General features: G+C 46.4%; 1 protein-coding gene across 1 annotated transcript in view; it reads right to left on the minus strand.

Annotated features, from left to right (window-relative positions):
• The window catches only part of LOC119458746 (xaa-Arg dipeptidase), an 11,597-nt gene extending 1,377 nt beyond the window's left edge, over window positions 1-10,220 (minus strand). The window contains exons 1-6 of the mRNA XM_037720611.2: window positions 9,848-10,220; window positions 8,469-8,615; window positions 7,914-8,014; window positions 6,971-7,120; window positions 3,547-3,688; window positions 1,208-1,450 (exon numbers count right to left, since the gene is read on the minus strand). Of these exons, the coding sequence (XP_037576539.1) occupies window positions 1,208-1,450; window positions 3,547-3,688; window positions 6,971-7,120; window positions 7,914-8,014; window positions 8,469-8,615; window positions 9,848-10,079 (1,015 nt within the window). The 5' untranslated portion in view covers window positions 10,080-10,220. The remainder of the gene's footprint in view (window positions 1-1,207; window positions 1,451-3,546; window positions 3,689-6,970; window positions 7,121-7,913; window positions 8,015-8,468; window positions 8,616-9,847) is intronic.
• Between the last annotated feature and the right edge of the window lie 6,204 nt (window positions 10,221-16,424).

The following is a 16,424-nucleotide window of genomic DNA, read 5'->3' on the forward strand; positions in this document are numbered from 1 at the left end:
AAGAACTTGCCCTTTGCATTGGTGCCTCGGTACCCGCGGGGAAAGTTCGACCACCACCACCAACCAGCCGCATATAGTGAGATTCAGCTGGAAAACATAATGAGGTGGCCATTGCTTTCGCGACAAAACACAATTGTCAGCTTAGTTATCAAGAACATTTTCTAATTAAATTGGTTATTCTCTTTATGACATACGTTGCAATTGCGAAATAGACGCACAACAGCGGTGAAGTCATGGTTCCTCACCGGCAATGTTCAGAACGGCACCACTTTCGAAGTATCGTTCCACGAAATCGGTAGAAGGAATTGCGCTGGTGTTCCACTTAAAACCACCCCGAAGTGCAAGAGGGATGCTTTTTGGAAACTTTTAGCTGGAACCGTCAACATTTTTCTTACCACGTTTTCAGAAACAATATTTCGAAAGCGATGCGATTCTGTTGAATTTATGCTAAGCGCACTTAACTTTACTGCTCAACTTCCATTTCGCCACACCACGGACGCCGACCCTACCCTTTTCTTTCGCAGACAATTTCGCGTTCTTACAGGCACCATGCACCTCAAACTCGACTAGAGTGTTTCGGTACTGTCGAAGCATCCTAAACTCGGCGGCGGCAAAGCAATAAGTTACCTACGCGAAAATTATATAAATGTTTGAATATATTTAATTGATGATGATTAATCGCTTCTAATTATAGTTCCTTTGAAACATGGCGGCAACAAATAGCCACCTACCCTCGTTGAGCTAACGAGATGTTACATTGCATCGCGAAGGAAGGTAAGGCCTACAGACACGGACACAAGAGAAAAGAACCAGTCGTCTGGTTCTTTTCTCTTGTCCATGTCTGCACGCCTTACCTTCTTTCACAGTGAATCCATATAAACTAGCTCAATGTTCTGTAGTTCTAGGCTTCATTTATATTGTAGTCTGACCTTTTACCTACCCCTACTTGTAAAATTACACACGCCTGTTACGACCCCTACGCCATTTCTTCCTTAACTTTTTTCCCACCAATATTCTGAACCAAACAACTGTTGCTTATTTTGAATTGTCTACCTGGACAGTAACCGCTTCGTGCGAGTGATTTCCGCCTCTTCCAGAAGTCCACCTTGAAGCGCGATACAGCGCTTCTGTTAGCACGCGCAACTGACGGTGATCGTCTTCTTGTTTACGGGCCGGGTGGTATGGCGCGGATCCGAACGTTTCTTACCAAGAGCCTCGCCGTGCTTCCTGTAGGTCTCAGTGAGAGCATCGTTGTGAATGACCTCGTTGTATTCCATTCCCAATTCGAGGTCGATACCGCAGCCCGTGGCCTTGGCGGCCGCCTGGAAGCCCTTCTCCGCTCGTGCAACGAGCGAGTCCTTCTGAGCACCGTCAGGCGCTCGGATGTGGTAGATAAGGTTGCTGGACTCGGAAATCACGTTTGCTTGCGCGCCAAACTGTTCTACCACGCCTGCGTCGTGTTTCGAACCGTCGGTCAAAGGAGTTACTATCTTATCAAGTTATCACATTGATGTCATTTCATTTCATGTATTACCCCCTTAAGCGCCCGGAGGAATTAAAGAGGGGAGGGGGTTGTACGCAAGTTGTGCACTAATCATTATACATGCTTTAGAGAACAACAGTACACAAGAAATCAGCAGTGGTTCAGCAAAAGCTCATGACTGTACTGTAAAGTATAAAACAAACTGTGTTGATATATGGCAATCGAAAAAAAAATTCGAAGGGTATACGTGGATGCACATGTGAATATGCATAGTACAAGTGCGGCCAGAGTTGAGGTGGAAGTGCATACATTCAGATACACGATTTGTAGGTCACTGGTGATGCAAGTAACAACGTTTGGAAAAGGATTCCAGTCAACTATTGCATTGGGGAAAAATGTGTTCATCGCCGTGGTGCGATGATTTATATATAGGTGTCAGTGGACGAATGGGGTTCAAGTGAGCGAATGGTCTTGGACTGTTCTGAGCAGGACAAGGCGTGACTGTGGGTGATAGTAAAAAAAAAAAAAACGGGCGCAGTTTCGGCCGAAAGACGAAGCATCGGTTGCGATAGCAAATTAGTGAACAGCTATACGAAGTAAGGATACTAGATTTATCGGCCGTATAAACTAACTAAACTAAGTAACATAGGCATACTTACTAAATTGACAAGCATGGTGTCACGCGCGCACAAGCAAACATGAACGCATCTCACTCGATGACCGCGGAAACTCGCTGTCAAAACGCCGCAGTGAGAAAGCGCGGCAGCAGCAGTGACCGAATTGACCTTCGTGCTGCCGCTCGCACCAACGCGAACTAAGACGCCAGAACGCAGCGCAGGGAGGAAGGACTCTGTCCCCGCCGCAGATTGCTTTCAAGATACAACCGTCCCGACGCGGCCAAGCGTCGAAGCAAGCGTGCGCAGGTGCAGTAACGTCTAGAAGCGTAGCTTGCTGTCGTCTGCTACACTTCGCTTGATTGTTTGGGCACACAAGCCTGCGTTGCAATGTAGCAAACGACATGAAGCTACGACTCCAATCGTGGCTGTGTCGTGTACTGCTGAATCGAATTCTGGGGTTTTACGTGCCAAAACCACGATCAGATTATGAGGTACGCCGTAGTGGGGGACTCCGGATTAATTTTGACCACCTGGGGTTCTTTAACGTGCACCCAATGCACGGCACACACATTTCGTTGCATTTGGCCTCTTAGCTAGCACGGTGGTTCGGCTTCCACCAGCGGCAAATTGCCTTGTAGTCCATGTTTCATTCCCACTTTCCTTATATTTACATTCCGATTAAAACATGATTTTTCATTTGTTCCATGCCTTCTCTGGCTTCATTGTATGTTTGCGTCATTAGACAGTTTTAGAATAGCGTATGTCGCCTTACGTACGTTGAACCTAATCACTTTTGCGGGACGTTACGATGAGCGTCCTTTCAAGACCTTTAGTTTCAGCGTACATGAACGCAAACACAAGGAAGACGTTATAAAATGGGGCGCCGTCTGGTGCCTCTTGCCAAACGTATTCAAGCCAAGACAATCCAGTAGCACCCATGCTGTTGTTGCTATGCGGACGTGTCTCGTTAGGCCTACCTGCGCCGGAATCGCCGAACGATCTCGGAAATTGGACTCGCTATGCACTGATAACTAACGTTTCAGGTGAGTTTAGAGAAAGCGAAAGCTCATTTCTATAGTTACTGGCGATCTACGCGAGTGAGAGCGCAGCCATTACGAGAATTCACGCTGAAGCCGGAGACGTGGATGCCGCCATGTTCTACAACGCTATTTCTTAGCGTCCGTAAACATTACGAACAATTAAACTCGCCAAATAACGTACGTATATAGCGCACGTAAACGTCAGAAACCCAATAACGTTCGGAGCATGCATGCGCGGTGATGACAACGCTATTTCTTTACGTACGTAATGCTTTTACGTTTGCTTGCAAACGCTAAACTGTCTATTATTAAGCTTGTAACACGCCACAGTCTCTCTCATAGCCATTGAATCGCTTTGGAACGTTCAGCGCCGTAATGCACAGTGCTAGAGAAATCCAGTGCTTACCAAGCACCTTGGCGGCTGGGTTGGTGTGCTGACGCACCAAGGATAGGTTGATGTAGGCGGCGACAGCAGCGTCCTGGGCGTTCACGCCATTCCACGGTGAGTGCGAGGCGTGCACCGCCTTGCCTTCATACCGGACCTTCACCTGAGAGGAGAGCGTCGCGAGAGAAATTTGCGTTTTAACAGCGGAGCTGTTTAAACTCTTGGTTGCGCCGCGTAGTGCGACCAAACACTGCTCCTGGCGATGATGTCGACCGCGCGTTGCCTAGCAACCACCTCGCGGAGCGGCGTGTGCTTCGCCTCCTCTCCGTGCCGTGCACATGTTGCCTTGACATGGGACGTTAAGGAAACGGAAGGAGAGCATGCGCGCGGCGCGCGCGATGCTCGGGAGAGAGAAAGAGAAAATGAGAGCGAGAGAGAGAGAGAGAAAGAAATTGTAGCAGCACCAACGAGGCAACGCACAGAGCTGCTGCCGACGCCGTCCGCGTTTCCCCGTTTCCCCGCGTACACGCCGAACGCGCGCGGTGCCCGTGACTGCAGCAGGCACCTCTGGCGGCGGCTCGGCAGGTTTCGACCAGAGACGCCCCGGGAAGTGTGGGGGCGCAGCTTGGCCGTGACGTCACCGGGAGATAAAGCTCGGAGCCGCCGCGACAGTGGCAGAACTCTCGTTGACTCTGTGGCGAGTACTTGTAGCCTTGACATGGGACGATCAAAGAAGATCCGGACACCCGAAGAAGAAGCCGCTCATCTTGAAGCGCGTCGTGCGGCCAAGCGAGAAATCTGCGCGTCGGCGACGAGCCGATTCGGAATACCGTGCCTAGCAGCAAAACCTAGCCAAGCCTAGTAAAAACTGCAAGAAGCTAGGTTGATCACCAGCTCCACTGTTTACTGCAGCCTTGCACCACTAATGCACTGCTGCCCCCATTTTTAGTGAGGTGAAGTAACCTGAAGTTTTTTTTTTTTGCTTATTCGAACGGAAGAAGCCGTGGCTGATGGCTTGGACGTCTAACGGGGCCGCGGCATCCCATTTTGTTTGATGCTGAGTGAAAGTGCATACAGCATAACACACGATGATGCCCTTTAACCGGTGGTACGGGAAGTGCATATTAAGCGTAGGCCATACGCTATACACACACATAAAGTTGCACATACATTAAAAGCAGGACCTGAATTGTTTAACTTAAAGAAAAAAAATATGGTTGATCCCTCTTTCATAGGAATCGGTAGAACACGAAAGTGAAACGTGTCTTCACAGAAGCTGTTGCATGCTTGCTTCGTGAACTCACGGTCTGCTGCAGCGAAAGACGCACGGTTTGCGCGCCGGCGACCATAGCTATGGCAGCCAGTCGGGCTGGGCACCGTGCTTCGCAAGGCATTCTGGGCCGGTATTTTGTAGCGATGCCTTATGACTTATTCTATACTAGTCTCATCCATCCACCTCTCACGGCTGGCTGATCCCGTTGATAACGCGAGCGGACCGTCGCTCTGACCACTGACAAAGAGCGATAAGCGCGAAAAGGCATTAGCACCGGAAAGGCATCGCTACAAAATACCGGCCCTGCTTCAGGCTGGCGTGTCTCTCGCCGGAGCAAAGCGAGATTCGCCCGGCGACGTCGTTTTGCCTTTCTGCGTCTTTGAGCGCTTCAGTTGTCTTAAGCCCAGACCACACGTACGCTTGCGGACGCGCGCAAGCTCGCGTCTACGCTCCTTGCGCCTGCCGCGCCTATCGAGGAATGGCGGTTTGCATCCACAAATACGCGCGACGGCGCGCACTCACTGGCCTCACTCGTTGACGCCTTGGCAGACGCCACTTCGTACTTTGTTATTGACAGTGTTTCAAAATACTTCGATATTTATAAGCGTAATTATATTTTTTAGAGCTGTTAGATCAGCACAAAAAGTGAAGAAGCACTTTCTTGCATGATATAAATCTGCTTCACTGAGAGTTGAATGTACCGCGCCGTCGCTGCGTAGCCAGGCGCGCCGACGCGAGGCAGCCCAAGAGCGCGATAACAGAGAGGAGCTGTTCACTGAGATCGCGCTGCGTTTCGACGCGTACGAGCCGTGCCGCACCGTGACATTCATGTCATGACCTATCATTTATGTCCGAACCCATTTCAGTAGCTTTTGAGTGTTAATCTGTTTTCGCTGAGTCATTGTCATTTTTGCTGAGTCATGCTTATGACTATGACTTCTACCATCATCCTTTAGTGTTTCCTTCACTTAGCACCCATGTCCGAACCTATTCCAGTTACATACCAAGTTAACGAAACAATGAGAGCACCAAGACGAAGGGGGCTGTTTCATGACCTACATGACACATGTAATGATATTCATGTCATGACCTATCATTCATGTTCGTCGTACACTCTTGTCATACTAAGCCAATTTTGGTAGACATCAAGTTAACGAAACCACCATGAGAGCCCCAGGACGTAGGCGGCTAGATAGATAGATAGATAGATAGATAGATAGATAGATAGATAGATAGATAGATAGATAGATAGATAGATACTGTCCAAGTGGCAAATGTTCGCCAAGAAATTTTTCGCATTTACAAATTACAGAATAGTTTTCTTCTATTCTTCTCATACAGAGCCGATTCGAATGGAATGTATTGCATAAAAAAAAGGCAGATTCTGATTATTTCTGGAAACACAACCCTGAGTTTATGCCTAAAGTGTTCCCAAAAAACTGCTGAAAATTGGTGACAAGAAATTTGAAGCACCAAGTTTACGACGACGTAACTGTGCCCGAAAAAGAGGTGCCACAGAAAACTGACATTAAAATCACGTAAAATGCACGTATTGGCGCCTCTACTGCGACGACTATATGACGCATAGGTTTACAGCGAATGTGAACTTGGGTTCGCACGGTTTACAAGAGCTTTGCAAAAGCCTTAGAAGTTACTGCTATTCATTTCGCCGCAATGCATAATCTGCCAAATAAATCTTTTGGTCGTCCTAATTGATATAGTTGACAGTATTGTGTTATCAATGTTGATCGCGGATTTGCAGAGATGCAAGCTTGATATCTAATTGAAACAAGTTGATTTTCGACAATTTGACAAACAAGAAATGGTGACACAAATTAAACATTTTCTTCCTAACAGTTAGTAGAAATGAATTTCTTTAAAATGCTACAGCCTCGATTCGAATAGTTTAAGAAGTTTCGCAGTAGGAGCATTTTGAGGCTGTGCCTTTTAAGTAAACACCCTCCTAATACCATTATCAATCACATACTATACAATTAAATCATTAGTGGTCATGCAGTGAATCAGACACTGTGTATGTCAGTCACACTTATGTTACTTTGTAACTTCGTCTTAATCACTCTAAGAGAGTGTAATTATAGAGACGAATAATCGGTCAAGTAATCAACCAGTCAATCAGCCACCACTAGGTATGTCAGCCACGCTGATCCTCACTTGACGTCGTGCGTTGAAGTGCACCTTCAGGGCATCTTGGCAACCAGGGTGCGCCATGAGAGCCGCGTCGACGTCCTTGAAGGCTCCCTTCTCGAGCAGCAGCACCTTGCCACCGGCGCCTTCTTCTGCCGGCGTTCCCAACACGACCAGCTTGGAAGCGAGAGCATTTCCGTAGGGCCGTTTTCATTATCGTTGTCATCACCATCATCATTATCAGCATCATCATCTTTATGTCCACTGCAGGACGAAGGCCTCTCCAAACGATAACAAATTACCCCTGTCTACACTATTGCTCTACCATCCCTGATTACGATATCCTTCTCTTACGTTTCCTTCTCTTGGCACACACTCTATATCTTAGACCACTGGTTATCTGCCCTACGCATGATATGTTCTGTCCAACTCAATTTCTACTTCTTAATTCACACAGCTGTATTTATGCCTCTTAACGTTACGCCTATCATTTTTCGTTACATGACTCGTTGAACGGTCACTTCGTCAAAGACCAAGTTGAACAATTTAGTGCAATGGCTACGCTTTAGTGTAGATGTACGCCAGCAGTGAACGTAGAAAACAGCACGGACGACGGGGCAAGCAACGCGAACAGGACAGATGCGTTGACAATCAGGTGAATTCGGCGTGGTACAGTATGTAAGGCAGATGACAAAAGCACAACACCATACTTAAGTTGCTCGAGTGGTCGGCGAGTAAACGCGGTGAAGGGAAAATATTCAGGGGCCAAGGACCCCCCACAGGAGTGAATCCCAATTCAACAGGTGCAAAACGATTCAGAACCTGATTGTCCAACGAGACCGAATGTGCAACTGATCGCGTCTCAGGCAAAACGAAACGTCCAACCAGTCAAATGTCCGCTATTGGACATTCGACTCCGTCTTGCTTGAAACACTGCGTCTCGTTGGAAATGCAGGCTCGTTGGACATGCAGGCTCGTTGGACATGCAGGCTCGTTGGACATGCAGGCTCGTTGGACATGCAGGCTCGTTGGACATGCAGGCTCGTTGGACATGCAGGCATGTCGGCCATTCTGTCACAAGTGGTGTAAGACTAGACAAGGACAGGCGATTGACACTTTACATCACTTGAGTCATCATCCATACAATGTGTCAGCTCACCCTCTATGTTGTTTTCGCTGTGTTTTCTTGACGGGCGGCTGGGCAACTCCTAGCGCGGTGTGTTTTGTGTAATCAGTCTTAATAGTGGACGACTCCGAATAAAAATCAGCTGATGGCTAGCACAGGTGTCCTGTTCGTGTGACCTAGCTGTCTCGTCTCATGTGCTGTTCACTACGTTGCATGTAAGCGAGCTAGCCAAATTCAGAACACTCTTATGCCATGGTTAATCCAAAAGCCGCAGAGGTGAGCAACAGTCGCGAGCACACTGAACTGCTATTGCAGACCACACTCCACTGGTGCGCCAAAGTAAAACGCGCCGACTGCGACTTGGGAGCAGGCTATCTCTCAAAGCCAGAGAGCACGTACCTTGCCCCGGACGGTGCCGAACTTTTTCATAGCCTCGATGCCGGCCACTGCAGGCACCCATGGCCGCCTCTGCTATCAGGTTGTGGCCGCAGCCGTGGCCGATGCCCGGAAGGGCGTCGTACTCGGCCATCAGGCAAACTGTGGGACCTTAGATGAGGACGCCCGGTGAAGGAGCAAGAGAAATACAACATAAGATGTCTCTGCTTCCGAGCATACGACGGTGCAGTAAACGAATGAGACAACGAGCTAAAGTGTCTCTAGTTAAAAATATAAGTGACACAAAATGAGAAACAGATCAGTGGCTAAGGAAAAACAAGGAATAGCAGAGTGAGACCATGACAGCCAGTAAACATGCTGTCACCCGAGTGGCCTAGACACCTTAGTACGGGCCCATGCAAATATTTTGATGTGATCGTTAGAAGAACGAGCTGTTCAGTTGCAAAGTAAGTGTACGCAAATGTCTCGCACCATGACCTAAAAGAAAAAGATGGCCGTGGTCATCATAGTCAGCGAAATTGCATCTCTTTAGCAGGCAGTGCGCGACGCTTTGTGAAAACATCCGCATGAAACATGTTTCTATCTCTCCGGCGTTTAAAATGGTATTTATTCTCTGTTCTTAATCGCAGTACTGCTGGCCAGTTTTCATCGGCAAACATGAAGCTATAGATACTTACGCTGATAGAGGAAATCAGAGAATTTCGACGGGGCATAAAGCATACAGCACACAAGTACGCGGGCTAGCAATCATGCTGGTGAATTCATTGTGAAATTTTGACGTGACACTGGCGTCACCAAATATTTAAAAAATCGCTGTCAAATCGGTGTCAAAATGTCACCGAAAGAATGACGGGATCCCGTCGGGTCACTACGGCTAACGATGAAATACAAAGACAAAGGCCGATAAAAAAGTGTAAGGTCAAAGTTATGGATCTTACACGTGAGCCTTGTTCATAATAACATTAAAAGCGACGAAGCAGTCGATTAAGTGTGTCGCATAATGTGACTAAGACACCTAGTGGATGCTGGTGGCGTAGTAGACCCCCTTTGGCGTATCACTCTGATACGCCAAGCACATTGCGCACAGACGAAAAAATTCGTTTGCTTACGTTGCATAGTTCTGCGTCAACCGATCCAAATCAGCACTCTGCAGAAGTATGGTTAAGCCAGAGTTTTACATGTTTTTTTTTACATTTAATTTACCAAGCTACGAGCTTCTGTAGTGTCTTACCAACAAGGCCTGGCTTGCACAGTCCTCGAGAAATTTAAGCTCTCGCTGTGCTACTACAAGCCGCAACATATTTTGTTTTCCAAGTACAAAAGAGTTTAGGCTGTTCGCTAATATTAGTGCGCTGCGCAGGACAGTAATTGACATAACTTACCATCTTTGCCACCTGGCGCGAGTGCCTCAGCTCGGAACGCCGTGTCCAGAAGGTACTTTCTCTGAACCTTGAACCCCATTTCTTCAAGGAAGCCCGTCATCCGGTCGTGAGCCTTCACCTCTTGGTACGCCAACTCGGGATTGCTCCAGATGTACTTGCTCAGCTCCCATAGCTGACTGGCTCTTTCTTCGACAGCTTTGCAGACGGCCGGTGAGAACTCGGAGCTGGCCATGGGGAGGAGCGTTGATCGATTAACGAGGATATCTTAGAGACTGAAAGCTGTCACTTTCAGAATACGAATAAAACGAGAGGGCTGACAGAAAAAGGATCGAATCGAATGGTGATGATGACGATCCTTTCAGCAATGGCACAACCCCACCGTAGTGGATAGGCCAAGCACCGGGTGGTATTTGGATAACAAAAATATAGAAGTAAAGGCCAAAGAAAACGTTTTTAAGTCAAATCAAATATTGAATAATACAGTAGGGAGCCTTACAAAATAAGACGCCACACGCAGTTTGTTTTTTGTCTCAACGCATGGCTCATACCCACGATGGGTCAGGAGTTGAATTCCTGTCGGCTTGATTTTGTTTCATATTACGTTCACGCATGTTTTCATATTACGTTCACGCATGCATGTACAGTCTTTTCTGTTTTTCTTGGAAAGCGGTACGCTAGATATGCCGATTGAAGGAAAAATATACAGGATCTCTTATGTTATCCCTAAGACCACTTGCAGGCGAATGCCCAAGTGCCGATGGATTATAGATGGACACATGACGTACATAACCACCTTAATTCGCTTAGTCTGCTTCGCTTATTCATCCCTCTTAATTCGCTTAGTAAACCTTCTCAATTCGCTTAGTCTACTTCGCTTAGGCATCCCTCTTAATTCGCTGAGTGATCCTCCCAATTTGCTTAGTCATTCCCCTTAATTCGCATAATCTACTTCACATATGCATCCATCTTCATTCGCTGAGTCATCCTCCTAATTCGATTAGTTTAATTCTCTTAGTCTCTTAAATCACTTAGTCTCAATCTTACTTCTATTGCCTTCAACTCGTCTGCGTCATCCCCTTCATTGGCTTCGTCATCCCTTTTAATTCACTTTATCATCCACTTCATTCGCTTTATCGTCCATCTTTATTATCCATCTTGCTTGCTTACGGGGGCATGAACCATTGTACCTTTCGTGTCGTCGACGCGTTTTCACTCAAGGACTGTGAAGGTCGACCGAACGATGAAACAAATAAGGCTTTCGCCTTAATAAACAGTTCTTTGTTAGGCAGCGCCATTGTCTGTCACTTTCTTGCAACCTATTCCTTAATTGGCGCTGTTTGTGCTCAAGTCATGAACCAGCAAGGCAGCCAAAATGCGCACGCTCCCGAATTAAGCTAATGACCTCAGAAATAAAATCTCAATTGGAAATTTGAGAAAAGAATAAATTACAATATTGCAGATTTATAAAATTCCTGTATTATAATTCACGTACCAAATTGAAAAGCAATGAGAAAAAAAAAAAAGCTGGCAAGGTCGGACTCGGCCGTGCAAAGCTTACGCACAGCGAAAGTGTCATTACTCAAGTCTTACAGGCTGCTACTGCTAGGTATTGGCTGCTGCTAGGTCTTGACTTGGTTTAACTTAACTACGCATGTAGGGAAGGTATTCTCGAGTGATAATTTTCGGATGTACCTTCCCTTTCGCGACATTTCGCGTGACTAGCGCTGGACGCGTCGGCGCCTACGAGCGACAGCGTTCCTGGCATGCCACAAACGCAGGCAGGCAGGCAGGAGCCATTTATGTGTCGGGCGAAGCGAGCGCGCACCTGCGTCGGCGGTTACTAGGCAAGGCGAGGGGACGTCATCCTTACTGCTTCGGCACATGCGCGGCTAGGCAACGCGGGCGGCGTCGGCAGCAGCTCTGCGCGTTGCCTCGTTGGTGCTGCTATAATTTCTTTCTCTCTCTATCTCGCTCTTATTTTCTCTTTCCCTCTCTCGAGCATTGCGCGCGCCGCGCGCATGCTCTCCTTCCCTCTCCTTAACATCTTATGCCAAGGTAACATGTGCACGACATGGAGAGGAGGCGAAGAACACGCCGCTCCACGAGGTGGTTGCTAGGCAACGCAGTGACGTCATAGCTCGGCGAGGTTTTGCCACAGCAGGTGCCACTTTTTACGGTTAGATAGAACAGCTTCGCTGTTAAAAAGAAAAACAAAATTAACTGAACAATTTCTTGGACTCAATAACGAAGCCCTGGACGGTGCTGCGAACATCTTTGTGACTGTACCCGAGAGTCGAGAGCTCAATATGATGGTGCGACGAGTATTGTTGAATCCAGGCCAAGTTTGCAAAACGGAATTGCAAATATTCTTTTTCTCGAAAGCGTGTAGTGGGGGCGGAACGCTGCAGAGATTGCGTGCAGCTGAATGACAAAAAGTAGTGATCTGCTGTCTCGTCCATGGTTTAACAGCGAAGCTGTTTAGGCTAGTCATAAAAAGTATGGTGTTTCACAGAAAGCCAGCCGCGCCGTAGCCATGGCAACCAGCGACGCCGGTGAGCCGAACATCACGAGAGTGAAGCTTCCCGCAAAAAAAAAAAAAAAAAAGCAGTCATTTAAGGCTTCGTGTTGCTGGATTACAATAAGTTATTTTTTACCCTCACCGAGACTTCAGTTTCCAAGTTTTACTTTGGTTGTAATATTCACTAGAACAATAGAACACATTATGTAACACCACCAGCTTCTTGGCCAATCCCAACTAGTTATTTGAACCATCGCTTGGCAACAACCACGGCGTGATTATGAGGCACGCCGTAGCAGGCGACTCCGTGTTAATTATGACCACCTGGAGATCTTAAACGTGCACGTAGATGTGGTTTATCCCTAACTGACCGTTCCGCCTTTTGTAATAAACCGGAAACTATTGACCATTTCTTTCTTTCTTGCCGCCGCTTCTCCTCCCGCCGCAGAATGTTCCTCATATTCCATATCAACTAGTATTCTGGGTTTAGCACTAAGAACACCAACCATTTTGTCTTTTGGGGCCTGTCAATTAGGCACAAGCTATGGTTCGATGATTACTGCTGTGCACAAGTTCATTGAAGCATCCGGAAGGTTTCGCTGCTAAGATACCTTCCCTGGGGCATTTTAATTTTTGTTTTGTTTTCTAGTGTATTTTTATTTATATGTATTCAGTTTACATATACAGGCCCTCTCAAGATCTGTGTTATCAATTAGTTGCAAAATGGTTTGTTCTGAATCTTCAACTTTACCCCTTGTATGATGTACGGTGCGTATTTCAATCCATCCAGTGTGGCCCATCCCCCCCAGGGGTACGAGCCATGTCTTGAGGCAACAACGACGACGACGCACGGTACACGGGAGATTTTGCATACTGACCGCATTTAAACGCGACCGCCGCTGCTGACACAGAATCCAGGATCTCCTATTGAACAGTGCAAATTCCTGCAATCCCTCGATCCGCCGTGAGAAAACACAGGTGTGGTAAGTTTATCTCGGAGCTGACAGCCTCTCACTGTTCACAGGAAAACAAGTACAGTGGTATTAATGAGCACTACAAGCAGGAAACGTTGGACGCTGCCGCCTTGATCACTGCTTGGGTCCCTATAGCACCGCGCAGTCAGTACAAAAGTCTAATTAATGCATGAGAAAGGGGAAGGTCGGTAAAATGTACGTAATTCTATAAATAACAGAATTACAATTAATTGACTTCCACGCCTTGATGGAATGCATCTTGGAACATCATCATCATCATCATCATCAGCCTATATTTATGTCCACTGCAGGACGAAGGCCTCTCCCTGCGATCTCCAATTACCCCTGTCTTGCGCTAGCGTATTCCAACTTGCGCCTGCAAATTTCCTAACTTCATCATCCCATCTGGTTTTCTGCCGACCTCGACTGCGCTTCCCTTCTCTTGGTATCCATTCTGTAACCCTAATGGTCCACCGGTTATCCATCCTACGCATTACATGGCCTGCCCAGCTCCATTTCTTCCGCTTAATGTCAACTAGAATATCGTCTACCCCCGTTTGTTCTCTTATCCACACCGCTCTCTTCCTGTCTCTTAACGTTACTCCTAAGATTTTTCATTCCATCGCTCTTTGTGCGGTCCTTAACTTGTTCTCGAGCTTCTTTGTTAACCTCCAAGTTTCTGCCCCATATGTTAGCACCGGTAGAATGCAATGATTGTACACTTTTCTTTTCAACGACAGTGGTAAGCTCCCAGTCAGGATTTGGCAATGCCTGCCGTATGCACTCCAACCCAATTTTATTCTTCTGTAAATTTCTTTCTCATGATCAGGGTCCCCTGTGAGTAATTGACCTAGATAAACATATTCCTTTACAGACTCTAGAGGCTGACTGGCGATCCTGAATTCTTGTTCCCTTGCCAGGCTATTGAACATTATCTTTGTCTTCTGCATATTCATCTTCAACCCAATTCTTGCACTTTCTCGATGAAGGTCCTCAATCATTTGTTGTAATTGCTCTCCATTGTTGCTCAATAGGACAATGTCATCTGCAAACCGAAGGTTGCTGAGATATTCGCCGTCGATCCTCACTCCTAATCCTTCCCAGTCTAAGAGCTTGAATACTTCTTCTAAGCATGCACTGAATAGCATTGGAGAGATTGTGTCTCCTTGCCTGACCCCTTTCTTGATAGGTATCTTTCTACTTGTGGAGAACCAAGGTAGCTGTGGAATCCTTGTAGATATTTGCTAAGATATTCACGTATGCCTCCTCTACTCCTTGATTACGCAATGCCTCTATGACTGCTGGTATCTCTACTGAATCGAATGTCTTTTCATAATCTATGAAAGCCATATAGAGAGGTTGATTGTACTCCGCAGATTTCTCGATTACCTGATTGATGGCATGGATATGGTCCATCGTAGAATATCCTTTCCTGAAGCCAGCCTGTTCTCTTGGTTGACTGAAGTCAAGTGTTGTCCTGATTCTATTGGAAATTATCTTGGTGAATATTTTATACAATACTGAAAGCAAGCTAATGGGTCTGTAATTCTTCAATTCTTTAACGTCTCCCTTCTTATGGATAAGTATAATGTTGGCGTTCTTCCAGCTCTCTGGTACACTTGAAGTTGTGAGGCATTGCGTATAAAGGGCCGCAAGCTTTTCAAGCATGATATCTCCTCCATCTTTGATTAAATCTACTGTTATTCCATCTTCTCCAGGCGCTTTTCCTCTGGTCATGTCTTTCAAGGCACTTCTAACTTCATCGCTAGTTATAGAAGGAGCTTCTGTATCCGGTTCATCACTATTTCGAATGACAGTAGCTTGGCTGTTTTGGCTATTGTACAGGTCAGTATAGAATTCTTCTGCTGCTTTTACTATGTCATCGAAATTGCTGATATTACCAGGCTTATCTTTCAGTGCATACATCTTGCCTTGTCCTATGCCTAGTTTTCTTCTTACTGATTTCATGCTGCATCCATATTTTACGGCTTCCTCAATTTTTCCCACGTTATAATTTCGAATATCCCTTACTTTCTTCTTGTTGATCAGTTTTGACAGTTCAGCGAATTCTATCTGATCTCTTGAGTTGGACACTTTCATGTTTTGTCGTTTCTTTATTAGGTCCTTTGTTTCTTGGGAGAGCTTTCCTACAGGTTGCTTTGGTGCCTTACCTCCCACTTCAATTGCTGCTTCTGAGATCAGCCTAGTTACGGTTTCATTCATTAGCTCTATGTTATCTTCATCTTCCTGTTCTAAAGCTGCATATTTGTTTGCGAGCACTAGCCTGAATTGGTCTGCTTTCACCCTTACTGCGTCTAGGTTGGCCTGTTTCCTCTTGACTAATTTCACTCTTTCTCTCTTCAAATTGAGAGAAATCCTAGACCTCACTAACCTATGGTCACTGCACTTTACCTTACCTAACACTTCTACATTCTGCACTATGCTTGGATCGGCAGAGAGTATGAAATCTATTTCATTCCTTGTTTCTTCATTAGGGCTTTTCCAGGTCCACTTCCTGTTGGTGCGCTTCCTGAAGAATGCATTCATTATTCGGAGCCTATTCCTTTCCGCGAATTCCACCAACATCTCTTCTCTTGCATTCCTAGAATCATTGCCGTAGTTTCCAATTGCTTGCTCGCCAACCTGCTTTTTGCCCACTTTTGCATTGAAGTCGCCCATGACCACAGTATACTGAGTTTGCACCTTTCTCATTGCTAATTTCACATCTTCATAAAACTGTTCTATCTCTTCATCATCGTGACTGGAAGTTGGGGCGTAGGCTTGTACTACCTTCACTTTGTACCTCCTATTCAGCTTTATTATGACGACTGCTACCCTCTCACTAATGCTGTAAAATTCATCAATGTTGCCCGCTATGTTGTTCTGGACTAGAAATCCTACCCCGGATTCTCTCTTATCTGGAAGACCTCTGTAGCAGAGGACGTGGCCGTTAGTCAGCACTGTGTAAGCTTCACCAGTTCTTCTAACCTCACTAAGGCCAATAATATCCCAGACAATGCCTGATAATTCCTCAAATAGTCCTGCTAAGCTAGCCTCACTCGAGAGGGTGCGCGTGTTGAACGTT

This window comes from Dermacentor silvarum, chromosome 7 (assembly GCF_013339745.2).
Source record: "Dermacentor silvarum isolate Dsil-2018 chromosome 7, BIME_Dsil_1.4, whole genome shotgun sequence".
In the NCBI taxonomy this organism is placed as follows: domain Eukaryota; kingdom Metazoa; phylum Arthropoda; class Arachnida; order Ixodida; family Ixodidae; genus Dermacentor; species Dermacentor silvarum.